This window comes from Grampus griseus (genome assembly GCF_964374135.1).
Source record: "Grampus griseus genome assembly, chromosome: 10".
Classification (NCBI taxonomy): domain Eukaryota; kingdom Metazoa; phylum Chordata; class Mammalia; order Artiodactyla; family Delphinidae; genus Grampus; species Grampus griseus.
In genome coordinates, this window is record NC_139004.1 from 96,818,300 (window position 1) to 96,845,359 (window position 27,060).

A 27,060-nucleotide genomic window follows, 5' to 3' on the forward strand; every position below is an offset into this window, starting at 1 on the left:
TTACTGCTAGATACTTAACCACCTGGTCTGTCAAATAATCACAGAACACATATAGTCAGCTTCTGTTTGTCTGTGTTTTGAAGGTTCTTGCTGCCCATTGTTCTTTATTCTTCTTCATTCTTAATAGAATTTTTCATGAGACCAATCAGTGAAAAGTTTTGTCTAAACAGTTTAAGAGATTTATAAAAGAATCTGTTTCTGTACCCCTCTGTGTCATTGCTAAAAGATGGAGTGGTTTGGGGTTTTCTTTCTTTGGGGGTAGGGTGTTGTTTTCACTTCAGGATGACTCATTAATTGTAGAGACACACTTCAGGATTTTCTTTTCCCTTCATGGTTGTGAAGATGCAATACTTTGGCACACAGGCAAACAGAAAGAGTTTTTGCAAAGTGCCTACCCTCTTCCACTTGGATAAGAGAAACTTTATTATTTTGGGGGGAGCGGGGGCTGCGTTGGGTCTTTGTTGCTGCATGCGGGCTTTCTCTAGTTGCAGCGAGTGGGAACTACTCTTCATTGTGGTGCATGGGCTTCTCATTGTGGCTCCTCTTGTTGCGGAGCACGGGCTCTAGGTGCGTGGGCTTCAGTAGTTGTGGCTCACAGGCTCAGTAGTTGTGGCTCGCAGGCTCTAGAGCACAGGCTCAGTAGTTGTGGTGCATGGGCTTAGTTGCTCTGCGGCATGTGGGATCTTCCCAGAGGAGGGATCGAACCTGTGTTCCCTGCGTTGGCAGGCGGATTCTTAACCACTGTGCCACCAGGGAAGTCCCAAGAGAAACATTTTAAAATAAAACTTAAGATCGTTTTTATACGTAGTAGAGTTACATGAGTAGTTACTCACTTCATGATTGTTGAATGAACGAATGAAGAAAACCCTGACAAATCTAGGTAATATAAATCCCAAGAGAGCCAGGAATGTTAATCTGGACTTGTTTGTCTAACGTAGTACCAACAATAATTGGTGCTTAATTTTTTTAAATTTTCTTTTAGGGAATTCCCTGGTGGACTATTGGTTAGGACTCTGCGCTCTCACTGTGGAGGGCCGAGGTTCAATCCCTGGTTGGGGAACTAAGATCCCACAAGCTGCTCAGCAGCCAAAAAAAATATATTTTTTTCTTTTAATTCAAATATTGCTACCTAAAGTTAGTAGTGATTACTTTAATAAGTAGAACCTATCCATTAAAATCCTAATTTTCTTCTTAACTCCACTACTGTGTGTGTGACTTCTTATAAGTTAACACTTTTATAGCTCTGTTTCTTCATCTATAGAATAATGAATTAGACTCTGATCTTGAAACTCTAAATTTCTTATCAACTGGAGAAATTTTGCCTAAACTACTGAAAATATAAAGATATCAATTCCTTATAAATATGTATGTCTCACTTTGTCTGGAGTAAGTAAACATGGTTCCCATTCAGGGTTTGAAAATGAAAAAAGTATGGATTTAGAGGAGGCAGACACAGAGGTAGGAGAGGTTCTTTTCCGATCTAGTATGGAACATGGCTCTAAAGCATGATCAGAGGCTTCAAACACAGTAGGACAAAACCTTTAGAAAGTCTTTAGAATATAGCTCTTTAAAGAGGTAAATCGAAGTTCATTGAGGGTATCATCTTTATTTGACACTTAGAAACCGAAAATTTTCCTGATTATTGTTAAGGGCAGAAAGAGTCTGTGCATCCTTGGTTAGTTTAGCAGTAAATATCTGTTTATCATTGTTAAATGAGTTGTAAATAAAATATTTATTTTTCTTCACTGTCATCTTAAAATAATTTAAGATTTAGTTTCGTTATTTATAGAGTGTACTCTTATCCTGTTACTCACCCCCCTTCCTTCCAAGCACAATGAAGTATGTCTTCGCCTCTATAATATTGCCATTATTGAAGTATTTCATGGGGAAAGAAATTCTTACTATGGACTGAAATAGGATTTTTTTTTAATTGGGTTTTAATTACCTCCTACTCTAGTAAGTTTAGAGCTTTTGTAGACATCAGTTTATTGTGCCAAGCCCAGTAGCCCCTAGAGGGAGTATAAATTTAGGCAAAGGAGCCAAGGGATAAACAGGTGTTGAAGGAGAAGAGGTGGGAGAAAAGCAAAACTTTATCTTGGCTCTAAATTACTAAATAACGATGTTTCTTTAGTCTCTCTTAATTGTTTATCCCAAGACGTTTGTCTTTTCTTCTCTTCAGCCCTGAATTTCTAGATCCTTTGCCTGTATTAACTTGCTTCAGATCATAAGCCTAACTTATAACTTACACTACCCCAAGTACATGAACTTTTCCCCAGATCTCTGAGCTCTTTCTCTTTTCTTAGAGTACATCTCTTATTTTTCAATAATTCTTATTTATTTCTTCTAATGCTTATCACTTCTCTCTCCTATACTTTTCTTTTTTTGCATGTTTCTTACATATCCTTTTCTCACACGGTTTATTTTACTTTAGCAAAATTGAAATATACACTGTTAGAGATGAGTGAAAATAATTTTTAGCCACATTCAGATTATTAGTAGCACCTCCTCTTTGTTTACGTATATTTTAAAGTTCCAGAGAGCCACTTAAATTATTATTTGCTACAAACACTAGTCTATGTGCACCTATGTCAGCAGTACAGGTATTATTCTTTCTACTGTACACTGAGAAAACCGAGACATTGCATGAATTGCCCAAGTCAGTGTCACGATTCACAGAAATTTAGAGCAGGAGGAAACCCAGTGAAGATTTTACTTTGAGGAACTTAAGTCTCATCTATAAAAAGTGATTTTTCAGAAATCACCAGACTAATTAAGTTGTAGGCTAGAACTCAAATTTCCTAACTCCTAATACAGTACTTTTTCCTAACGTACATTTTCTCCTCCCAAGATAAAAAGCTTTATGTTAAACAGTACAACGGCAGTGTTTTTCCTCAATATCTCAGTTTGGGTGGGAAATGGAAGATAAGCGTATAATGCAGCTGCCACATTAGTTCTCAGGCAAGTTGGTTGTGTAGCTAAATGTACATATATATTTACTGCTTTCTTAAGTGTTATGTGATTTAAAAATTGAGGATATAAACATACAAAAAAGTCTTCTAATATTCTCTCTGTCTTCCCTTTTTACTGTTTAGTCATTCAAAAGTAGGAAATTTAAGTATAGAAGTATTTAAGAATAATCTCAACTTACATGTATAACAAAATTTTGAATAATCAGTAGATTCAGAAGTTGAATCTTAAAATTAGTGGTTATTTTCTTTTAACCCTTATTGAAAATTTTTCTGACTTTTTTTCCATCTTAATTGTGTTGAATTTATTCATTTATTGGCCTATTAAAAATTTTTACTGCTTCAGAGTTATTCTGTATATCTGTTGATTTTTATTAATAGTTTAAATATCGGGGTAGTAGATTGGGCTGAACATATTGATTTCAGAATACATTTTAGAAGCTTGTGTTTATAGTGAATCCCAGTTTAAGGGTTATTGCTTTCAAAAAGAAGAAATTTGGGCTTCCCTGGTGGCGCAGTGGTTGAGAGTCCGCCTGCCGATGCAGGGGACACGGGTTCGTGCCCCGGTCTGGGAAGATCCCACATGCCGCGGAGCGGCTGGGCCCGTGAGCCATGGCCGCTGAGCCTGTGCGTCCGGAGCCTGTGTTCCATGACGGGAGAGGCCACAACAGTGAGAGGCCCGCGTACCGCAAAAAAAAAAAAAAAGAAGAAATTTGGTTAATTGTCGCATCTGGCTAGTTGGAGTTTAGAGAAATGAGGTTTCTTGTATACAGAGTCTTTTATTTAGTATGCAAGGCAGGAAAAAATCCTAATAATTTCATAACAATACTGTGTGAACAACCTGATACCAAAGCTCTGAAAAAGAAACCAGGCCTAGGAGATGAGGAGTCTAGGGAGGATTTTTTCTTTTTTTAAAAAAATATTTATTTATTTATTTGGTTGCGCCAGGTCTTAGTTGCCGCATGCGTGTGGTTTCTAGTTCCCTGACCAGGGATCGAACCCGGGCTCCCTGCATTGGGAGCGTGGAGTCTTAACCACTGTGCCACCAGGGAAGTCACCTTGGGAGAATTTTTAGGTGGAGGATGTTTTAGATTCTAAAATAGTAAGTTGTGGCTAATAGGATGAAAATAATCATTAACCCTCTTAAAAGATCTGAAGTAATATTACTGCCCTTGAGAAAAGTGGGCATTGCAAACTGATATTACTCAGCCTACCTTTTGTGTCAGCCTAAGCAAGAAGAGATTTTTCTCTTTTTCTGTAACACCTGCCTATTTTTAACATATTGAGTTTCACATAATTTCAAAAATGTCTAAAAATACACCTTTCTGGCCCTGAATTAGTGAGTGTACATATTTGTCTTTACTTTGAAATCTCATAATTGGGCCCTAGATTGCAGAGTGAATTTAAAACTTAGGGAATCCACTACATCCCCAAACATTTTTTTTTTATAAGAAGGGGAGAAAAGTGTAAAATTTCAACGTAAATACCTTGCTGTTAGCTTGAGAATTCATAAAAATAAAAATAATCTCAGTGTTTTCTTTCAAATGTAATGATAGAGGATAGATATTATAAAGCCACAGGAACTTAAAAGGGACATTTTGAGAAAATGGCGTGTTTGTATATATCTAAATATATATTCACTAACATATTTTGTCAGAGATCAAAACTGAGGAAGAAATTTGACTTTCTGGTGGTTTGTGAGAGAGTTGATCAGAGATTGCTTCTTGGCTAAGTTGCTGTCTGCATAGGCTGTTAACAATTGTTTCTCTGGCAGCAGATCTTGTTCATCAGGATTGCATCATTTCTGGGAGAATGGCCAAGGTCCACAGCCACAGTACAAAGACTGTCTGAAGCATATGAGGCCTGTTCTTTTTCTGAAGCGGCACTCCTCTTCCTGCCAGTCCTCTTCACAGGATTACTGAAGCAGACTTGTTCTGAATTTCTTTCATCGGATTGGCTGTTTATTGGACTCTTGTCTCCCAGCTGCTTCCGGCTCACCTGGCTGATGCAATTTCTTTTTCTGAAATCTCTGTTGGAGTTGTTCTTAAAACACTTTTTGTCTGTTTTCTCTGAGAGTGACCTGACAGATCACATGGGTCTTGTGCTTTCAGCAAGTCATATAGAGAAGAGACTGTCAGAATGGCAGATACAGAGACTATTGACCATTTCTGAATTCAATTTAAAAGACTGGGGTAATTATAAACTATTTCTGGCACGTTCTTAAAAGCCTTTTCCTTAGAAACTATATGTAAATGGTGACTTTCAAAAGAGTACTCAGTACTGGGAGTCAAGCTGGTTCTGCTTCTGAGTCCAAGAACTTAACTACAGTTCCTGGGGGGTCTGATGGATTGTAGTTAAACTGAAATGAAATTGAAATTGCGATGCATTCATTTTCCCCCTACTGTATACTCATGTACTTATTTCTCTTTTTACTCCTCTCCATTTTTCTTTCTTATTTGTTGTTGCTAAAGGAGTCTGTTTCTTCCTTGGTGTAATTTTTTTCTTCCTTCCATTTACTGTTACCTTCATACCTTTTATTTTTACAGTTCTGAGTATGCTCTTTTAAAATTGTTTCTAAAGAATAGTTTATTTTCCAATTTTTAATAAAAAGTTAGAAATCCATAATATATCAACTGGAATCTCACACACAACTCTTTTCACATATATGATATAGCATTTCAGATGTTGAAACTCCTTTCTGGCTAATGTTAAATTTGACTTTTTACCCCCCCAAGTCCTATGTCATCACCTATTTTCTTTTTGGAGTGTAGAAAGCTAATTAAAGCTCTGTTTTCTACATGCTTTCCATTGTGTAGATGACCACAAATGGATTCCCTCTTGTCACTCTTTCTGTAGTAGGGCAAGAGGGTAGGGGGAAGAAAGGACTAATATGAACTCTAATAGATCATGGTAGGTCCCTGTCTGACTGGAGAATAAATCTGACATTTGATTAAAGAAAAGCCTCCGAATTTAAGAATGGGTCAGAGGAGGAGAAAAGCACCTCCTAGGAGAGATAAAAAGAAGGAATCCTTTGGGAAATGGGAGAGAATTCTGATTTGAAGGAAAGAAAAGGATTACCCAGAGACAATATATATCACTTCTTAACTCAAATAGACAATTGCCTTTTCTACCCTTTATTTAGGTTCTGGCTTTACAGGAAAATAAGATAACAAGGTTAAAGGACAAAGATACAGTACTAAATGGAACAATTACCGTTAAAATATTATTTCTGTAGAATTCTATTCCATGTGTCCATCTGTGTTATTTCTTTCTATACTAATTTGCTTCTCAACTTTTTCTAGGTCTTCAGAACTACTGGCAGATAATTTTGGGGGACTTCATATTCAGAGGTCTATAAAAAGGTGACTGAGCCAAGTAAATTCTTTTAATTTATTTTAATTTTTGTACTTCAATGAATGCTAAAAACTATAATTTTGATATGAGTGATCATAATTTATTCAGCAAATATTTTCAAATACCCTCTATGTGCCAGGTGCTGTTGTAGGCTGTGGAACTACAACAGAGGATAAAATACAAAAATCCTTGTTCTCATTGAGTTTTTACTTTGGTAGGAAGAGAGAGAGACAAATTAACAAGTAAAAGATACTTTGAAACTGTTCCACCTAGAGATTTTAATTCTTATCAGTTCTTTCTAGGACATATCTCCAACTATGTGATAAATTAGTAACTGCTATAACTACTAAGCTTGGTAAACTATAGTAGGAGCCTATTGTCTTGTCTTATAAAACCAGGGTAATTATAGTAAAATACTGCATATAGATGATCTGTTAGAAGTTTTTCAGTTAACATTTTAATAGCTACATTTTGCATGTTATTTAGGAAAGGAACTAGTCTTGGGGTCATATGAGAAATTAGGTTTTGTTATCTTTTTTTTTTTTTTAATTAAAAACACCCAATATTATAAGAGTATTATTTGGAACAGGATAACCAAGCTAATCCAAAATGCCTTCATCAGAAGAGTGGAAGAGGTCATGTAAAATTACACAAAAGGGAAATGGAAGAATTCATGAAAGTAATTAACTACTTAATCTTTCTTAAAGTTATTTTTCAACTATCCAAATTAGCTGGGTTGAGATTTCATTAAGGAATGTATTAATCACTTACTCATTTATTAAGGAGATATTATCTGAAGTGATTTTTCCATCTTTTCCTTTTAGTATATCTTTTTTTGACTCAGAAAAATAACCACTGTCAGCTTAGTTTTGTAAATTTTCTTTTATCTAGACACCTACATTTTTTTATGGGCATATAACAGTAATGGCTATGACAGAGGATTTTTTAATGGTGTTGAGTAATTGATAGTGAGGGGTTCTTTACTGAAATATAACACACGATTCAGATTCCTGTATTGGTCAAGGTAGTAGTATGCTCATTATTAGACTCTGTTCTGGTTATTTAGCCAAGTAGCCTCTGGACTTTTTTTTTTTTTTTTTTTTTTTTGAGAATTATGCAGTGATACCAAATAGAGAAAGAGTTGTAACCAACAATCCCCAATGTTTAAAAATGCCCTTTTGGGCTTATTTGATAAGTATTCTCTCTTCTGTTACTAACAGATTTTATTTCAATTTCCCAGAGGATTAGAGAATGTACTGCTCTCCTCTGTTCGGTTTGTTAGGGAAAGGAAACATTTATGTGTAAAATAGGCCCAAAGGCAGAAAGTTGTATTAGTCACTTTTGTTTTATGAGCTGTGAGGAAGCAATAGATAGGAAGATTTGCCCTTTTCATTTCAGTCTCAAGTCCAACATGTCACCTCAAGTTGAGTGGGAACAGGTATATTGCCACACCCGGATTTGGAGAGTCCTAGGTCCATTAGTGAGATCCAGCTCTTTCAAAGTGTAGGTGCCAGGGAGGACTGCTTAGTTTATCGCTGTTCTAGCATTGTAAAATAATGATACAGAAGAGTATTATCTTTACGTGTTCTTAAAAATCTTGTCCTGATTCACTGTTCACTATTGGTTTTCTTTTCCATGTTAATTTGCTTTGTATTTCAAAATAAGAGTCAAGCATCTGAGATCATCTACCATTTTAAAATTTGCATTGATCCCCTGTATTGACTCATTAATATGGTATAGTTTTCATTTGATTTAATTTTTTTAGTATAAATAACCATTTTCTACTGTCTTATTTGTCTTATCATGAATCAGTATATCAGTCATGACTTCTTTTTGTAGTTTTTTTGCAAAAATCTGTATTAACCTGGGCCTTAACAGTCACATTGACTTTCTTTCCTCCCACATAAAATGCTTTGTGTTCCATTCTTTTAATGTTTTTTTTTTACAGAACTATAAAATCACTAATGTAAAGTCAAAGTACACTTTTTCCCTTTGCACCATACCTCCAAATCTCTTAATCTGCTTAATCTACTTTTGTTTCTTTACACTACCAAGTTTGTTTCTTTCTGTTCCCAAACTCCACTGGCTGTGGTCACCAACTCAATCCTCACTGCTTTTCCATGCAAAATTTTCTTATTTTTATCATGAAACTGTACACTTTGTGGTTTATGTTTTTATTCATACCTAGCAGTGGATATTATCTCACAGATATCATTACTAACTACATCTTCTCCCAAAATTATAGTTATTAAAAAGGTTTAAAAGAAGGAAAAGAGTATTCCATGACAAAAGAAGGCAATAAGAAACAGCTATTCAGTCAAATATAAGCAAATTGATTTCTTTTATCATCATATTTAATTTGGAAGGAATAACATTAAACTATAACATTAAAATAGTAAATTCTTTTAACTGTTCTCTTTCTTGTTAGTTAGGTCCTAGGGTGTCAGAAATTTTTGTTTGATAAGCAGTTGTGGAATGGGAGAAATGTGCTCATTGGTGAGCAGACTCTTACTTTCCCTTTATCTGAAAAGAAAAAAATTAAAATAGAAATGAAAAGTGAGCATAACTTTTGCTAGCTCACTTTGTGGAACATTAATGTAGAACATAATAAACACAATACAATGTTGATCCCTTGTATTTGTTTTATATTTATCCCTTAAAAGCTTTGTTCAAAAAATAGAAAAATATTCAGTAATATTTGCAATAAATTCAAAGAACTTTCTGGTTACTAGATGTTTTCCTTTTCTGTTCTAGGATTCCTCATGTCCATAACATGTTGGTTGAGGCTCTGCAGCTCACCCCCACTCTCAGAGTGGCCAGTCTCTGATAATTGGACCCCGTGATTTCCACTCTCTGCTGTGTTGGACGTCATGAGCATTGCAATCCCTCTGGGAGTCACCACACCAGATACATCCTACTCAGATATGGCTGCTGGATCAGAGTAAGTGCTGCTTCCTAGGTAGCAGATACATTACCAGTTTGTGTGGAGACAAATTTCTTGTGGGCATCTAATAATAAATAACGTGGTATTTTCTAAACCCAAGCCTAGCCCATTGTAAATGACATTAGACCTTTCCCTTTCCCCCATAGAAACTGGAGGAAAAAAAGAATTAGAAGCGGGAGGAAAAGAATTTGGCGGGGCGGGATTTCTGAGTAAATAATTAATAGAATTAAATTTTCAAGGTAGTGATTATGTTTTCATTTATTTTGATGGGTGAGGAAGATTGAAATAAGTAAGTGTCACTACCTGCTTCTGTAGAGTTAATGATTATCTGATGAATGAAGGATAAGGAGGAGTTCTCTCCAACTGATTTTCCTTGAAGGCCTCTTCCTATGTACTTCTCATTGTTCTAGAGTAAAGGGGCTGCAGCTATATGGGCAGGTTACTTAGACATTCTGATATTTGGGATAGAAAATGTGGAAATTAGTATCATCTGTTTTTATAATATTCATTGCCTAGAAAGAGGACCTTCAAAATCAGTGGTACCAAACTTTTTTTTCAGCTAAGAGCAGCTTTAGGAATTCAGAATTTGTCGAAAAGTCCAATCCCTAAAATAGACTCTCAATTCTTGAAGAATTTAAATGCCAAATGGCAATGAAGGTAGGCCTTCATTATAAAACTTTATATTCACAGTTTAAAATTTTTTAGACTTTTGTATCCCTTCTCTTTTAAGTTGTCCAAGATTCCCCCTGCTCACAGATTCCCCCCCTCTTGTCCTTTTACCTCCCTTGTACCCAATCTTCCTTGCTTACAGAAAGGAAGTGGAAGCCCCCTACCTTTCAAGACGAAGTGGCACTACACCAGGATGTGAAAGTCCAGCGAAAGAGACCCAAGGGGCCTAGGGGGCAGCACACCCCCAGAAGCCAAGTCTATTCCAGGCAGTACCAGGGATTAGGGTCTGGGCTGGAAAAATCCTGGTGTTTTGAATATGTTCAGGTCCAGTTCAGACTCTTGATCCCACAGCCACTTCTTGAGTGAGGTGGGTGTTGCTCTAATTCCCCTGTTTCTCTTGCCATTCTCACAGTCCCTGGGGATTCCTTCCCCTCCAGCAAAGTAAAGAAGCTGTACCAGAACTCTGGGTTCAACTGCATCCCTGATAATAGTGGTTTTCTTCCTTAAGACTGAGAATATTAGTAAAGAGCATGTATGTTTCTTCACAAAGCCACCTAGGATAATTTAACTGTTTCATGACTTCCTTAAAGAGGAAGGCTTAACATGAAGCTACCCTAAGAAGCAGTGTATTATATTCTGGGGTCGTGTAGAATTGAAAGCAGTTTCTGGCCTTATTCCCATATAAAAAGGAAGATGGAGGGTCGGGGGGTAGGGAAGGGTGGATTGTGTTACTTCCAGGGCCTTTTTTCCTGTTTTGTTTTGTTTTTGTTTTTTTGCATGCCACAGAGATGTAGTTATGCCAATAGCCGAGACTACCAATTTTACACCTGTTTCCCAAATAGAGTACTTAAAAATCTTCCTGCATTCATAGGTAATTGTGTAGTGTTAATGAATTTGTATAAAGTCAACCACTAGCCTCCTATATGGATTGGCTGACAGACTGTATATGTAAACAACATTAACATTTGTCAGAAATTTCAACGAAAAGATTAACTCAACGAGTTTGGGGTTAGTAGCTAAGGAAAAGACCTAAAGCTATTATTCTTAAAACAGGGATTTTTCCCATAGTACAGAGCTAACTGCCCATAAATGTTGCTAGGGAGTCCAGAAGTAATTGCAGAATCAAAAAATACTTGTGGCCTAAAAGTTTGACTGCAGTGTTTCTGTTTCCTGAAACATTTTCATCCATAATCTCCAGACAGATTTCTGATACTGTGGTCTTAGCTAATTATACAGTTTTTCGTTTAGTATTCCTATAAAGCACGAGAATGTCAACAATTAGCTTATATACCACTCTGTTAAATTATTGATGATATTTGTTAATGCTTCACTGTGCATATGTCACTGTCATGCATATTCCACTGTTCTGGGCACTCTAAGATTAAACCTGGGGACAGGATAACATCCTCAACTAAATAAAAGATCTAGACCTTACCTTATGGGATTTTAAATCTGATGGCAATGGTATGCATTATGTTTTGTTTTTGTTTTTTTTTGTATATTTGTAGGAAAACCTCTAGATGTAACAATAGAAGCAAAGACTTTTCTGAATTTACAATCCTGCCATAAATGAATTAAAGACATTTTCTAAGAGGTAGTGTTATAACAGCAGGTTGCATATTATACTTGGAACACAGTTGATGGAGTATATCTTTCGTAAGCATGGCTTCTGTGTATGTGCCTAGCTGTCATAGAAGTTCAAACATAGGGGAAGAAAGGCTATGATTACATTTGCGTAAAATCATTCGCTAATAAAGAGATGCAATCCTAACACTCCAAAATTTTTATCGATATTTTAAAATATAGATAAGAGCTGATATATGTTTCTGTATGTCAGGGAATATCCTAGGAAATCCTGTAGTTACCTGTCAGCATGTAACTATGTATTTAATCAGTAACCAGTATGGAAATTGCAAAGTTTCCTCATCAAAAGATGTGAGCTTAAATTTTAGTATTTGGCATGCATAGCAATATATTAAATGCTATGCTTGACTACAAAGTATTGTGCAGTGGGATGGCCTTTTAACCTACACAATATACATTTTATTTTTATTCCTTAGACTTGCACATGAAGTGCATATGTTCATATTTACCCAGTTTGGAGATGGGTAAGATACAACCGGCACAGCTCCATCTCCATGGCCATCTTTTATTTCATGCCACTTTCCTTTTTCCCGTCCAAAAAAAACAAATTCCATTTCTAATAAACAGCTATCATGTTTCACCCCATGTGTTCAGTGGTACAAAATCTCTTGCATAAAATATGTACAGCTCTTTGAAATACTTGTTTATCTAGTAAATTAACAATGTTGTGTAAAGTTATTACTTTCTCTTAACCTGTCCATCATAGAAACTAAATTCTACCTTCATTTTATTAATGCTTGTTTGCCTTTGGTTTATTTAAGAAACCCCACCTGTTTCCTAATACTCAGAGCTGATTGCCTCTCAGTGAGCCACGTTCAGATCATCTATTTCTCAAGAATACTGACCTGCATTCTTGATGTATTCCCCTACCCCCACCCAGTTCCCATCTTGCAGACACTCTTAAGTAATAAAATGCATGCACTTCACTAACAGAGAATACTTTCCTGTGTCTAAAGTTCTTCTTCACCTAGAAATTACCTTTGCTGTTATTTATAAGATCCCTTCTTACAGTTTTGGAGCAAATAACTGGGTGAGTTGGATACATATCTCAGAATTTTCTTTTATCCCTCACTTCTCAGCTGACATTACACCACATTGAACTGCACACTTGATTCCTGCCAAGTCCTATATTATGTGTATTTCTAAGCAGGAAAAATGTACATTACTTGAAGCAAACAATATTCATTATTTGATTCCCTAAAAGACCCTTTGATCCACCACTAAGGCTGAGTTACGTGTGTCTTTGGAGTTTCTGATTTGTGAATCTCAGTGCTGGTTAATTTAAATGATGGATAACCCATTATTCAGTTCTGCAAATCATACAATTGCATTCGTTAATTATCTTTCAGTATTCTCCAAAACCTAACCAGGTACCTAAGTAATCAGAGTTAAAGTTCTTTTTGCCCCAAAACGTGAATTTTGTCCTTAGCCACCTATGCCTTTTTATTATCAAGTAAGGGTTTACATTAAATTTCTAAATTTGAACACATTTATAATTATTTTATTTTAATAAATTGTGTTTGAACAGTTTACTTTCCACTCAGTGAGGGTACAGAAACATACTCAACCAAGCTTCTCACTAAGCCTGGTTACTTAAGATCTTATGTAATTTTCTTTAAAAGAAGAAAGTTATCGTGGTTTCCAAACCAATTAGGCATAGTGGAAAGAGCACAGACTTTAGAGTCAGACATTGTTTCAAATCCTGGCTCTGTCAGTGGGTAACCTTGGTGAAGTCATATAATCTCACCACCTCAACTTCATGTTCTGTAAAGATGGGGTGCTGTTTATCATGTTTAGTAGTGGCAGAGTAAATGAATTAATACATATAAAGCACCTTGCAAATAATGGGCAATTCAAAATGGTAGCCAATACTACTGTTGTTATTTGTCGTTAGACTAAACTTCTGAGTACAGTTTTGAATAGTTTGAAGTTCTGTGGTATTATCATGCAGCTATTAAATAATTGTGTCCTTGATATGCTTGCATGTCATTGGTAGATGAGAAATTATTACTCTAATATTTGGAAGGTGTTTGGGGGTTCATCAAGATGAGAGGTATGATAAATATAAGATGCCATTGTTTTTACCTGTACTTTCTTCAGGGTATCCTGTCTTGGTAGTGAATGGAAGAGGGCCTGGTCCCTGGGGCAGTGCAGAAGGCACTTTCATCATCTCACTCACTGCAAATGTCATGTGAGGTTTCATGGAAGTATTAAGAGATCCAATTAAGAAGAATAGTTCTGAGTCTAAACCAGCCCAGAGTGGCTTCTCTAGGGGAAACTCCCTGCTCAGCTGGTACGTTTGTGTTTGTCATTAGGGACACCTTGTATCCCAGGTGCCTGCTTTGAGACATCTGCCTGTACTGGCTTCATGTTACACACAAATCCACATTTAATGACACTCCTACTGTTATTTATAGGCTTAGTTATGTTAATCAGATTGTTTCACTGAGTTCTTATTCTAGTGGCTGGTGGTTGTGGAAAGAGGAGGGGTTAGAATGGGAAGTTAAGTCTTAGTTTAAGGGAAGATTAGGTGTTATGCTATCATGCGTTGCTTTTCGCCTTTGTGCAGCCCTGAATCTGTGGAGGCTAGTCCAGCAGTTAATGAGAAGAGCGTGTATTCCACTCATAATTATGGGACCACTCAGAGACATGGGTGTCGAGGACTGCCTTATGCTGTGAGTATGCATTTGTTTCTCTCCAGAGCAGTGATCTTCCTGGAGTGTAATCCATTCTTATACATTGTGACTTTCTTGAAATGTTTATATGCAGCATGACGAAGTTGCCCCTTTTGCACTTCCCTGCCTCCAGCGGACGTCTAGCCCTGCATCATTGTTCTTGTTTTTATGTCCCAGTTGACCTTGGCATTTTGTTTTATCACTTTCCTGGTTGAAGCCAAAAAACGAAGGGTACTACTTTCTTCTTTCTTTCCATATGTACCATACTTTAGGGGAGAGAGGGGCCAGTGTTTGGACACTGTTGATTTAAAAAATCTTATTTTCAGGATCATAATTACGGAGCCCCTCCTCCTCCGACACCTCCTGCTTCTCCCCCTGTCCAGACGATCATCCCCCGTTCTGACCTGAATGGCCTGCCGTCGCCCGTAGAGGAACGCTGTGGAGACAGCCCGAACTCTGAAGGAGAGACTGTTCCTACCTGGTGTCCTTGTGGTCTTTCTCAGGATGGCTTCCTTCTCAACTGTGACAAGTGCAGGTAAGATCGTGTTCCATCTAAATCCAGCCCTGGGTTGCTGGGATTAGGGTTTCTTATTAGTAGGGAAAAGCTCAAAGTATTCTTTCTTGTGTTTGTTAATGTAGATGATTCCTTAGTGCTCCTTGGCTCGAATTCTCTGCACTAGGTGAGAATTGCTGACAACAAGGAATGAGAGATTGATGTTAAAGCTATTGAATTTGATATGAAATTTAATGTCCTGGAAACATTTGGTAGGTGGGAGGAAGGGGGTAGTATATGCAGAGATACTTCTCCCATGTCTGTTGATGATGCGCTGCATGCTGTTGGAAGGACTACTTTAAGTTTATTTTCCCTCTTTAGGGGAATGAGCAGGGGGAAGGTTATTAGACTTCATCGGCGGAAGCAGGACAACATATCAGGTGAGCCAAAGATGGGTTAGGACCATATTTTGACATATACTATTTTGTGGTTTTAATATTCATCCCAAGAACCCCTCTTGTAAGTTCCCATGGTCCCCAGCTCTTTTCATGGACAGTGATTGAAGTCCTCTCAAGACCATTGTAATTCAATTGTTGTGAATTAATTGTATCCAGAGTCAACAATTTTAGCCCTATAGTAATCAAATTATTCTTTGTGAGCATGCACGGGCGCGCACACGTGTGCACACGCACACACACATCCTTTTCTGTTACATATACATTGAGGCAGTGGAGATTGGGGACTGAATTCAAGGGTAGAAATACATGATATAGAACAGGGTTTTCTATGCTTAATGCCAATGATGCAGAAAGAATCTTGTTTCTATATGGAATGTAGGTATATGTTCCACAGATAATAGAGTTAATAGTAGAAGTAGTAACTTACTGGATATGGGCTAGATCAAAAGGAATAAGCTGCTTTTAATGTATTTATGAGGCTTTTTGTACAACATGAACTATGAAATAACCTTTTTTCAGGTGGGGATAGCAGTGCAACAGAAAGCTGGGATGAGGAGCTTTCTCCTTCCACTGTGTTGTATACAGCAACACAGCACACACCTACAAGCATCACCTTAACTGTTAGAAGAACCAAACCCAAGAAGCGGAAAAAGAGTCCAGAAAAGGGTCGTGCAGCACCAAAGACAAAGAAAATCAAGGTATGAAGGGTAAAACTATCTCAAATAGAAATGTGTCTGAAATAGCCCAAATTTTGGATGAAGAATGCACCAGAATTCTTTTAAGAAATTTGATCCAGATGTTTGAAGGGCCACTTTTGCTCTTCTTGCACAAATCAGCTAATTTGTATTATGAACATGTAGATCAACCTCTCTTATTCCATATCATCACAACTGGCACAGAGTTTCTTTTGCTCCAGCCCCCATCCCAGGTATGAAATCCCAGCCCCACCTGGCACAAGTCCATGTGTGCTGCAGCCTCCAGTCTAGGCTTCCACTGTCCTTACAGTATCTCCCACCTCCTCAATCCCAAAACCCAGTCTGAAATTCTTGTCCTGGTACATGCCCACTTCATGTCGTTGGTTGATTGTTTTTCCCTTGTTACAAAAAATTCAGGAAACATCTCTTGAATGGTCTAGGCTTCCTCAGTGTTGTGGTCACTTTCCTGTATTCTCAACTAAAAAGTCTCCAGAAGAAATCTCTTCTGTTTTGTGTTCTTTCTTCCCCATCACGGCAACTTTGTTGCTCCTAGGTGACTTGCCCACCCCTTGTTAAGGGGATTGGTCTTTGTTTCCTTCTTAATTTCAAAACTGGTAAATCTGCAGCCTTACTTAACATTTTTATTTACTTTTTCTTTTAGTGTCAGGGGTGCATATAGGATTTAAGTGATGCATGCTCTTCCCTGTTTATTACCTAATTCTGCAATGGAAAGTATTGGAATTAGCCTCAGAGTTCACTGGCCATGTGCTACCCCTATTCTTGATAATAGTGTGGGGAATTCCATTGTATTTGTTACCTAGGGTAAAGGGGACAGACTAGAACACTAGTTCTTGCCTTAGTTTTAGTCTCAGATAGGTATAACTGTCATTTTGGTACCAAGTTTTGTTTTGTTCTACTTGTTTTCCTCTTTGGGATAGGCATTTCGAGAGGGATCCCGGAAGTCCTTGCGGATGAAGGTAAGGGGTATTCTTCCCTGATGCTGTGTTTTACTTCACTGTGATCTTGCATTTTGGTCAGCTTCTTTCCTGACATTGATGGTCTGGGAATCTTGGACCCTGCTTTTCGTTAGTTTGTAATTGTTGCCATTCAGTTTTCATAGAGCCTTTCTCCAAAGTAGATTTTCTTGACCATTTTCTGAAATATTTTCCCTTTCTGTAATTAGCCTTCATTTATTGGTTTTTCATTAGCTGCTTCTCTCGGCATGGGGGTAAGTGACATTTTGCCAGACAAAATGAGGCTGATGTTTTCCATCATTGTGATTGGCCTCCACCTCAGGAGTGAGGATTTTCTGGTGATAGAGCATCTCTTGTGCACCCGCCCTAGCACCCTGTAGGCTTTAATCACCAGTTGGAAGGATAAATTTCATCAGTAGGAAGGTAGTAGTTTTGATAAGAATACTGGAATTACTTACTTTTGAGCTGTTTTCTCCTGGCATATCTGTTTGGTACAGAAGACTCGGGTGATGCTGGTGTGCTTCTTTTCTTCGGTTATCAAATAAAAGAGCTTATGAGGCATGATTTCGGGTAGTGGTTGGAGAATAGAGAAATTATGTACAATGGTTTAAAGGGACTTTCAGTTACTAGGTGATAAGGAAAGAGTTTGCCCAAAGGAGATTTGAATATACTGTCTGGTATCTTCCTTTACCTATGTGTGTATATAGAAGGACAGCATACCTCCCAAACCATTACTTAATGGCTTCAAAGCATTTAATTAGAATTAAGGTTGAGTGTAATTCCATAAGTATACTTATGCCTAAATGTGTAACTGATATAAAAGCAGGATCTTTCCTGTTGACCGTTCTGTGGTAAACATTAAACTCTTGTTAGTGAGGGGAGGCTTTCTTAGGATTTATGCACACACACACACACATACATATGGAACACCAATATGACTCATGTTAGAAAGATCTCAGGTAGCACTTTATATAAAATTAGAAGGCCTCACCGTGCATATACCCATAAACAGATTTGTACATATCTGTAAAAGAGATGGGAGAGGACTTAAGAGCCCAAGACCATCAGAATCCTGGGATATCTTGGAACACAATTACTGTTTCTTTGTTAGATCTATCTCCTGCAAGGAGACAGTTGCTTAGAGGGGACCTTCAGTAGATTTAAGGGGCAGACGTAGCCCCTGATCCCAGGTGTTAAGCCTTTTCTCTTTTATCAGCTAACTATTGTAACTTAACTTCCAGAGGTTTGAAAGCAGTTGATTGGCTCTCCCAGAAAACTACATGTAAACCCCAAATATTGCTTGCAGTTTTGAGATGTTGACAGATAGCCCCATAAGCATGTTAAAATTTAGATAACTAAAAAGTACTGGGGCTTCCCTGGTGGCGCAGTGGTTAGGAATCCGGCTGCCAATGCAGGGGACACGGGTTTGAGCCCTGGTTCAGGAAGATCCCACATGCTGCAGAGCAGCTAGGCCCGTGCGCCACAACTACTGAGGCTGTGCTCTAGAGCCCGCGCACCTAGAGCTGGTGCTCCAAGACGAGAGAGGCCACCGCAATGAGAGGCCCACACACGGCAATGAAGAGTAGGCCCCCCCACAAAAAAATAGTACTAGTTGGTTTATTTTGATTCTCATATCAGAATTCTAAATTGAGTTATAAATTTTGTACTCAGAATTAATTGTTAGTAAGAACTACACCAAACATCTGAGTGGGAACAATACCTTAAGAATGAGAAGAACCTATCATTTGGCTTTTTAACCCCAAAGTTGAATTTCCCTACTGGAGACTGCTCTAAACCAGGGTTTCTCAACCTCGACCCTGTTGACATTTGAACCAAATAATTCTTTGCAGGGATCAGGGCTGTCTTTCGCATTACAGTCGGCTGTGTAGCAGCATCCCTAGCATTTACCTGCTGGGTGCCAGTAACACACACACCCAGGTGTATTAATCAGAAATGACTTCAGGTATTACTAAATGTCTCCTTGGTGGCAAAATCCCCTCTGGTTGAGAACCACTGCTCTAAACCCACTGAGATGGGGTCTCCAGTACCTGGAAGAATGGGATAGCAGAGTATACAGCTATATTAGTGAACAGTAGCTAAAACTATGGCAGAGGCTTCCAGTGTACATTGTTTAACAAGTTATAAGTTCAGTGATCACTGCTGGGTGCTTAAACCTGGGAATACTATTTGGGCACCCCTAATCCCCAGTCTTATAAACACCCTTAAGCCTCAGCTTTTGTACTTTTCTGTTGCTCAGCTGCTACTGACACCTCAAGCTGGTGATAGTCTGTTCTCAGTGTGTTAGCCTTAGGTGTTTGTTACATCCCTTGTTTATTGTTCATTCTTTTGGACTCTAGTGACAAATGTGGAAAACAGTGGTGTTAACTTTTTCCTTTGATTTCCCTGTTCCTTGGGGGAAGGATGGTAGACAATAGTCAATCAAAACTAGTGACACAGAAGTGAAAGAAAGTAATTGTTATAATGGGTATAAATGTTTTCTCTGTAATTTGTGGAAACTATATTTAATTTTTTCATACCTGTTTTTGCAAGTTTAGAGTCGACATGGATTTGCAGGTAGCTTTGGTACTATAGTGTCTTTTCCTTCTTGTTGTCACTAGTGTGACATCATCACACGTTTGTTTTGTTTTCTGAGGACACCTTAAGTCCTGAACACAATGGAGGAGAACATGTATCAGAGTTCAGCTGTGTCTCTATAGCACAAGCACATATAAAACTGTTTAGGATGATGTTGGTGAGATGTAATAATCTTTCCTCAGTACTATGTTGTCATAGAGGGCAGCGGTTTTCTGAAAGAGATATAGCACAGTATCTCTCAGCATTTCCTACACTGCCCCTACCCACGCCCCTCCACCCACCTCACCTCTACAGAGGGTGGCTGTTTTAAAATGTCAAAAGTAGAGTGCTAGAAAGATATACTCCAAATGATAGCTTTTTCTATGGGAGGCAAGAGTATGAGTTACTTATTTGTTTATTTGGTTCACATGTATTTTTAGAATGAACATGTATTAATTGTATATTAAAAATAATAAGTCGCACAAAAACATTCTCCTGGATGCTAGTAAAACTACCAATTTGAGATGACACACTGTTGTTTGATAAGTATTGAAATTTAAGCAATATGGATATTTTAAGGTGTCTGTATTGTTCATTTTTATGAAGATTTTCTTATGAACTTGATGTCATTCTTCTGATAAGTTTGATTTTTATGACTTAAAAATGGTCATAAAATGACAGTGATGGGATGGAATTGCAATCCAGATTAATTTCTCACTTTATAAATGAGGAAGCTGAACCTCACAGCTCACTGGTAATGAAACCATGATAGAAGCCAGATCCTGACTCCCAGGCCATTACTCTTATGGCACACCAACTGCCAAGTGAAAACTAATCTTCTCTGGATATTCAGCCCGCCCCACCCCACCCACCCACCCCTGCCCTTTAATGGACTCTCCTAACCTACTTGACCTTTGTTCTCTACAGAATTCTCCTTCTGAAGCACAGAATTTAGATGAGAATACAACTGAGGGATGGGAAAATCGGATAAGACTATGGACTGATCAATATGAAGAAGCCTTCACTAATCAGTACAGTGCAGATGTACAGAACGCCCTTGAACAACATCTACATTCTAGCAAGGAATTTGTGGGCAAACCTGCTATTTTAGACACTATTAATAAGACTGAATTGGCCTGTAATAATACAGTTATTGGTTCCCAAATGCAGGTAAGGATCCAAGGGTTAAAGACTCCCTAAGTAGTTGAGATTTTTTTTTTTTTTTTTTTTGGCGGTACGCGGGCCTGTCACTGCTGTGGCCTCTCCCATTGCGGAGCATAGTCTCTGGACGCGCAGGCTCAGCGGCCATGGCTCACGGACCCAGCCGCTCCACAGCATGTGGGACCTTCCCGGACCGGGGCACGAACTCGTGTCCCCTGCACCGGCAGGCGGACTCTCAGCCACTGCACCACCAGGGAAGCCTAGTAGTTGAGATTTTAAGAACCCAGGAAAAGGACATATTTTGGCATTACTGTTTCTTTCAGATGGCCTTAGAATAACAAATTAGCCAGCTATTGAGCATCTTTAACTAAAAGCAAGTTACAGTAACTGGAAACTGTTCGGATACGTGTTTTTAAACTACGTATCTTTATTAATTAAAAATAGATAAATTAGGGTAGGAAATTTTATATAGTCTCAGTAGGAGTTATTAAGATTAATAGAAACCTAAACCTAAACTCTTACATTAAACATAGAGCCACTAAAGTTTTAATCATATATTTTTCTTAGATTTTTTTTTTTTTTTTTTGTCTTTGAGGATTGGGGGGGTGGCAGGTTCACTAGATGGAGCCTGTTTCCTAGAAATACTGAGGTTTTATCATATTTTAAAATGTCTGATCATCGAGCTAAGTAACATACAAATAAAACCTAAAAATATTGGTGCCTTTTCCTCAATTAAGAAATATTTTAAATGTCTGCTAAGCTGCTGTTGATATTATCTAATGTTAATATTCTGATTTTATTTAGCTACAGTTGGGAAGAGTCACTCGTGTTCAGAAGCACCGGAAGATCCTGAGGGCTGCAAGAGATTTGGCTTTGGACACTCTTATAATAGAGTATCGAGGCAAAGTCATGTTACGGCAGCAATTTGAGGTCAATGGACATTTCTTCAAAAAGTAAGAGCATCATTCATTGAGTAGTAAGGGCTAAAGTAGGCCTGGCTGAGCATATGGCTATAAAAACCATCCTGGTTGATGGGATGCTCTTGGGGGAAAAGATTACAGCTCAGATAAGCTCACCCCTCTCTGCTATTTGTAGAGAAGTGCAAATAAACCTGCAAATTGTTTAACGTATAAAGTGGTGATGACTCCTTTCCAAGCGAAGCATTCCTTGCTTTGTGCTTATTCTTTAATCAGAAGCAGACAAGCATGTGATGTTTTCCAAGTGTAGGCATTGCAAAGGACTACTGCTGCTTCTGTCAGCATATGCTTCATATTTGAAATCATGGGGTGGCCTTTTTATTTGTATTGAGAATTACAGGAATTTTAATTATATCCCTAGACCATACCCCTTTGTGCTCTTCTACTCAAAATTCAATGGTGTAGAGATGTGTGTGGATGCACGTACTTTCGGTAATGATGCTCGGTTCATCAGAAGATCATGTACACCAAATGCAGAGGTAAGATTTCTGTAGCAATTTCTCTTTGAATGGAACCACCAAAAGGACAAGTCAACTGAAGAAGCAGTCTGAAAACTTCACCCAGATTAAGGTCTGTAGATAATGGTTATGATCTTTCGTTGTAAGAGATAAAAAACAAAAGTAATAATGCATCTGTTCTCACAGGATGTGGGCAAGGAATGGATTTTCTTTAGAGAAGGCAGAAATGGGCAAAAGCATGTTAGCATTTGCTAAAGAGAAAGAGCTAGACTGGATAAGAAGTCAGTGACGTTATATTAAAGAATTGCCATATAAAAGATTTTATTATTGGGTCAAAACGAAAGTGTGTGGTTGCAGTTTTTTAGATTTTAGCTAATAGGATTGTGAGAGAGATTCTAGACATTTCTAAAGTTCAGTATTTGGTGCATAATGAGTGCAACCACATCAAATGCAGCAAGAAAATCCACAGAGCTTTTCTTATAGACTTAAGGAATTTTAATTTTCTGGTGCAACTGAAAACAGCTTTAAGATGTAGAACAGGGGCTTCCTGGTGGCACAGTGGTTAAGAATCCGCCTGCCATTGCAGGGGATACGGGTTCAAGCCCTGGTCTGGGAAGATCCCACGTGTCGCGGAGCAACTAAGCCCGTGTGCCATAACTACTGAGCCTGCGTTCTAGAGCCCACGAGCTACAATTACTGAGCCCTTGTGCCACAACTACTGAAGCCTGCGTGCCTAGAGCCCACGCTCTGCAACAAGAGAAGTAACTACAGTGAAAGGCCCACGCACCGCAATGAAGAGTAGCCCCCGCTTGCCACAACTAGAGAAAGGCCGCGTGCAGAAACGAGGACCTAATGCAGCCCAAAATAAATATAAATAAATAGATTTATTTAAAAAAAAAAAAAGATGTAGAGCAGACCCTGATTGCTAACATCTCAAGATTTCTTCATTTATTTCAAGAAGTATCATAAATGTTCAATTACTATATGATAGTTTCAGATGAAATGATGGAGTTAAATGACAGACTACCATTAACTCTAAATGAGGAGATATCATTTTGGTAAAAGGTTTTTTCCCTCTTATGGAGAGTTCCTGGTCTTTTTGATAAATCATAACCATAAGCCTTGTTCACACAGGTGCGACACATGATTGCAGATGGGATGATTCACCTCTGTATCTATGCTGTGTCTGCCATCACCAAGGATGCTGAGGTCACCATAGCATTTGACTATGAGTACAGTAACTGGTAAGATTTCCACAACCTTTCCTAACATGAATTGCTTGTCTTACAGATTAAGCTATTCTGTTCAGTCTGCTTTTGTGCCTTGCCATTTGCTGCTTTTTTTTTTTTAAACCTAATCTTTCCATGAGTAATGCATTTTCTGCCTAGAAATTGTGGAGGGAAAGACAGACTGAGGGTGTTTTCTTAAGAGACACAGCTACATAGTGTGATACTGCTTACCAGTCTTCTAACCAAGGGTGTTTTGGCCTCTGCCTCTATGTAGCAAGCATAACAAAAAGTGTATGTATGAAACACACGTAGAAATTATAGTAGCATCTATTGTTATGCACACAGCACTTGTACCAGGGATCATATAGAATGAGAATTTAAAGCTTTGCTCCATCCACTCAAGCCATGTAATGTAGCTGTATATGGCAATGCCGAAAAACAGATGGCAAATCATAGGTGATTATGTGATGGGTTTTGTAAAATGGATGCTTTTCTCCCTTGGTCCTTTCAGGCAAACAGGGGTTATGTGGCAATTGATGTTTGGGCACAGGTGCAAGAAGAAAAGGTATTAATAATAAGTAGGAAATCAGTAGATAAAAGTGAGGACATGGAGAAGGGTACGGCCACTGCAGAGTCTGTCACTGATTCACTAAATAGCGTAGACAGTTGGGAGAATTGAATTTAGTGGGAACTTCATTTCCTTTCCACTGACCATATATAGGGGAAGCGTTGGGGTTATATAGAGAAACACAGAATGTTGAAAGTATTTATCGGACTTTCTTAATGACTATTTACCTTGTTCAAAGATGAAACTAGAGTAAATTACTATACTAATATTACAAGAGAATGAATGGGTAATATAACTGATATTCAGGGGTACTGAAACAGGCACTTTTGGTTGTTTCTTTGGAGCAGTAATTATAAAGTGGACTGTGCATGTCACAAGGGGAACCGGAATTGCCCTATACAGAAAAGGAATCCCAGTGCTGCAGAACCGCCACTTCCACCTCCTCCAAGCCTGCCCACCATCGGAGCAGAGACAAGACGTAGAAAAGCACGACGGAAAGAGCTAGAGATGGAGCAGCAAAATGAGGCTCCAGAAGAGGAAAACAACCAGCAGCCAGAGCAAATTCCTGAGAAAGTAATTGTATCCAGTGACCATGAGGTAATCTCCCCTGGTCAGAGGCTGTTGCTTTGGTGTTGATCCTCTTCAGATGAAGAGGATCTCAGGTTGCCACATGTTGTTTTATGTAGGGAATCTGTATTAACACTTAATAACCTTCATATCAAGGTGGGTGTGCTTTCATTCATTATCTTTTTATTATTTTTTACAATGTCAAGAACATCCATTCAGGTACTTATCAGGTTTCAGTCCAGTGAATGAGATTTATCATCTGTGTTTACTATGTAGCCCCACATGAGTAACACTATAAAGCACTAGAAATTGTTTCTAGAGAGTTTTAAGCTACGAGCCAAAAAACAGGGATTGAGTTTTCTTAGAGCTTAAGAATACAGCTGAGTATTTACTCTGTCTTAAAGGCAATAGACAATCCAGAAGAAAAAGCAGAAGAAGAGAAAGAAGAGATTACAGATGACCAGGAGAACCCAGCTCATAGCAAGAGGGTGAGTACCTTCTAACGTCTTTTTGTTCCTGCTGACTCATGTTACCTATAGCATGTAAACCCCTTGTCTTCTGAATTTATATCATCTCATTTCTTCAGTAAGTTACTATGCCATCACCTCTAGGTCACAGTGTGGGCTTTTTCTATAAAGTAGATTTTATTACGATTTTTTACACAGACACACGTAGTTCTCTAATGACTATTACCAGATGATGGTTTTAAGAGGTTTCTTACTAACGGTTTGATTTGCAAAAAAACTGTCTTAATGGAACAAAATATCCTTAGGCTACTTACTCTAACTTAGGAATTTCCTAAGTTTGTTGTGTGAATTTTGACATTTAAAAAACAAACACAACATTCAGTCATATGGATTCAAAAATTCTGCTTTATGGCTGAAATCAGTCATGTTTATTTCTGTCCCTGAGAAGCTGTTTAAGAAAATCTGCTTGACTTTTTTTTTTTTTGAACTCTGAAAATACAGAGAAAAATTGGTTTTGATGGCTATTTTTCTTTTGTATTAAAAAGTTTCAAAATAGCTGACCCTTTTTGAAAAGCTTGGGTTTGACCTTGCCTTTCTTTACAACTCTTTGCAACATTTAAGATGAAAAATTTTTAGTTTTTATCTTATGTTCTCAAAGATATATATATTATCTTATTAGTATTTTCTATAAATATCTATCAATTTCCATTAATAATACTTTTGAAAAGCTGTTCCCTTCTCCTGGTTGAGGCTTCCTTCTATGCTAATGTTATTTCTTTCTAGACCCGGGAAGATAGGAAGGTTGAAGCCATCATGCATGCTTTTGAAAACTTAGAAAAAAGAAAGAAGCGGCGGGATCAGCCCTTGGAACAGAGCAACTCTGACATAGAGATTACTACCACCACCTCAGAGACTCCTGTGGGAGAGGAGACAAAAACTGAAGCCCCTGAATCTGAAGTTAGCAACCCTGCTTCAAACATTGCCGTCCCAAGCAACCCACAGAGTGTTGGAGTGAACACCCGGAGGTCTTCCCAAGCAGGGGTAAGATGAAAAGACTCCAGGTCTTAGTCGGTCTTTCTTTTGCTAATATCAGTTACCTAGCTTTTGGAATGGTTAGTGTCAGCATTTTCAGCTTTGCCTTATTTCGCAGTAAGTAAGACTATTTTCAGTCAGCTGATTCGTGGGATTCAAGGAGACAGAATTTGAATGACTAGATACTCTCAGACTAGAATGGGACTTTCTACAATTTCTGCCAGATATTGTTGGTGGTGAGTTCATAAAAATCATGTGGTTTCTCTTTGGCTCTCTGTGTAGCACTGTCATGTACCTGACCTTTCATAAGATTCTCAGAATTAATTCTTCGTTCCTTTTCCTACCTTAGCCATAGATTCTAAGCCTTAAGCTAAAACCTTAGTATCTGGGGAAAGAGACAAAGGAAGAATTACCTTCCCTGCTAAGAACCTAAAATTAGGTGGCTACTTTCAGCTGTCTTTAGACCTATTTTATAAATACTTATTAGAAAAAGAAATAACTGAGACATCTTCCTGTAGCCTTTTTAGCTGATTTAAATGTATGAATTTTATAAGGATTACATTTGAAATTAATGTTTTTAAACGCTCACTTTTTTCACCAGTAAACATTCAGAATGCTTAAAGTGAATAGGAAGCTGGATAGAATGTTTGCTGATAAGAAATTTCTGGTAAGCAGTTAACTTTGCTATTGTTATAGGATGTTGCTGCCGAAAAACCAGTCCCCAAACCACCTCCAGCAAAGCCTTCTAGGCCCCGACCGAAGAGTCGAATTTCTCGGTACCGGACCAGTTCAGCCCAAAGACTAAAGCGTCAGAAGCAGGCCATTGCACAGCAGGCAGAGTTATCACAAGCTGCCTTGGAAGAGGGGGGAAATAACAGCTCAGTAACTCCTACTGAAGCTGGAAATGTAGACAGTTCAGGAGAAAACAGGCAATTAACAGGGTCTGACCCAACTGTGGTGTCAGTTACTGGATCCCATGTCAACCGTGCTGCATCTAAATACCCCAAAACCAAAAAGGTAAGTTACAAGTACATCTTCGTTAAGTGTAGTCTGCCGAAAGCTGTGGCTTAGTAAAGTGAAAGGACCTGTAATCCCCAGGGGGAAAAAAAATAATAATAATCTAAGATTTATTAGATTGAAAGTTTTAGATAAAAT

At 38.1% G+C, this 27,060-nt stretch overlaps 1 protein-coding gene across 12 annotated transcripts in view; it reads left to right on the top strand.

Moving 5' to 3' along the window:
- The window catches only part of SETD5 (SET domain containing 5), an 81,957-nt gene that overhangs the window by 28,328 nt on the left and 26,569 nt on the right, over positions 1-27,060 (top strand). The window contains exons 2-19 of one of the 12 annotated variants that reach the window (XM_082662959.1): positions 6,269-6,328; positions 9,075-9,261; positions 10,076-10,300; positions 11,442-11,527; positions 13,678-13,870; positions 14,147-14,252; positions 14,579-14,787; positions 15,127-15,185; positions 15,723-15,901; positions 16,837-16,875; positions 20,374-20,616; positions 21,412-21,560; positions 21,946-22,063; positions 23,177-23,286; positions 24,187-24,436; positions 24,811-24,894; positions 25,657-25,914; positions 26,602-26,922. In XM_082662959.1, coding sequence (XP_082519085.1) covers positions 13,779-13,870; positions 14,147-14,252; positions 14,579-14,787; positions 15,127-15,185; positions 15,723-15,901; positions 16,837-16,875; positions 20,374-20,616; positions 21,412-21,560; positions 21,946-22,063; positions 23,177-23,286; positions 24,187-24,436; positions 24,811-24,894; positions 25,657-25,914; positions 26,602-26,922 — 2,217 coding nt within the window. In that variant the 5' untranslated portion in view covers positions 6,269-6,328; positions 9,075-9,261; positions 10,076-10,300; positions 11,442-11,527; positions 13,678-13,778. Of the gene's footprint in view, positions 1-6,268; positions 6,329-9,074; positions 9,262-10,075; positions 10,301-10,913; positions 11,528-13,677; positions 13,871-14,146; positions 14,253-14,578; positions 14,788-14,891; positions 15,018-15,126; positions 15,186-15,722; positions 15,902-16,836; positions 16,876-20,373; positions 20,617-21,411; positions 21,561-21,945; positions 22,064-23,176; positions 23,287-24,186; positions 24,437-24,810; positions 24,895-25,656; positions 25,915-26,601; positions 26,923-27,060 lie in introns of those variants that run through there. The other 11 variants (XM_082662967.1, XM_082662966.1, XM_082662963.1 and 8 more) reach the window with 11 other exon arrangements.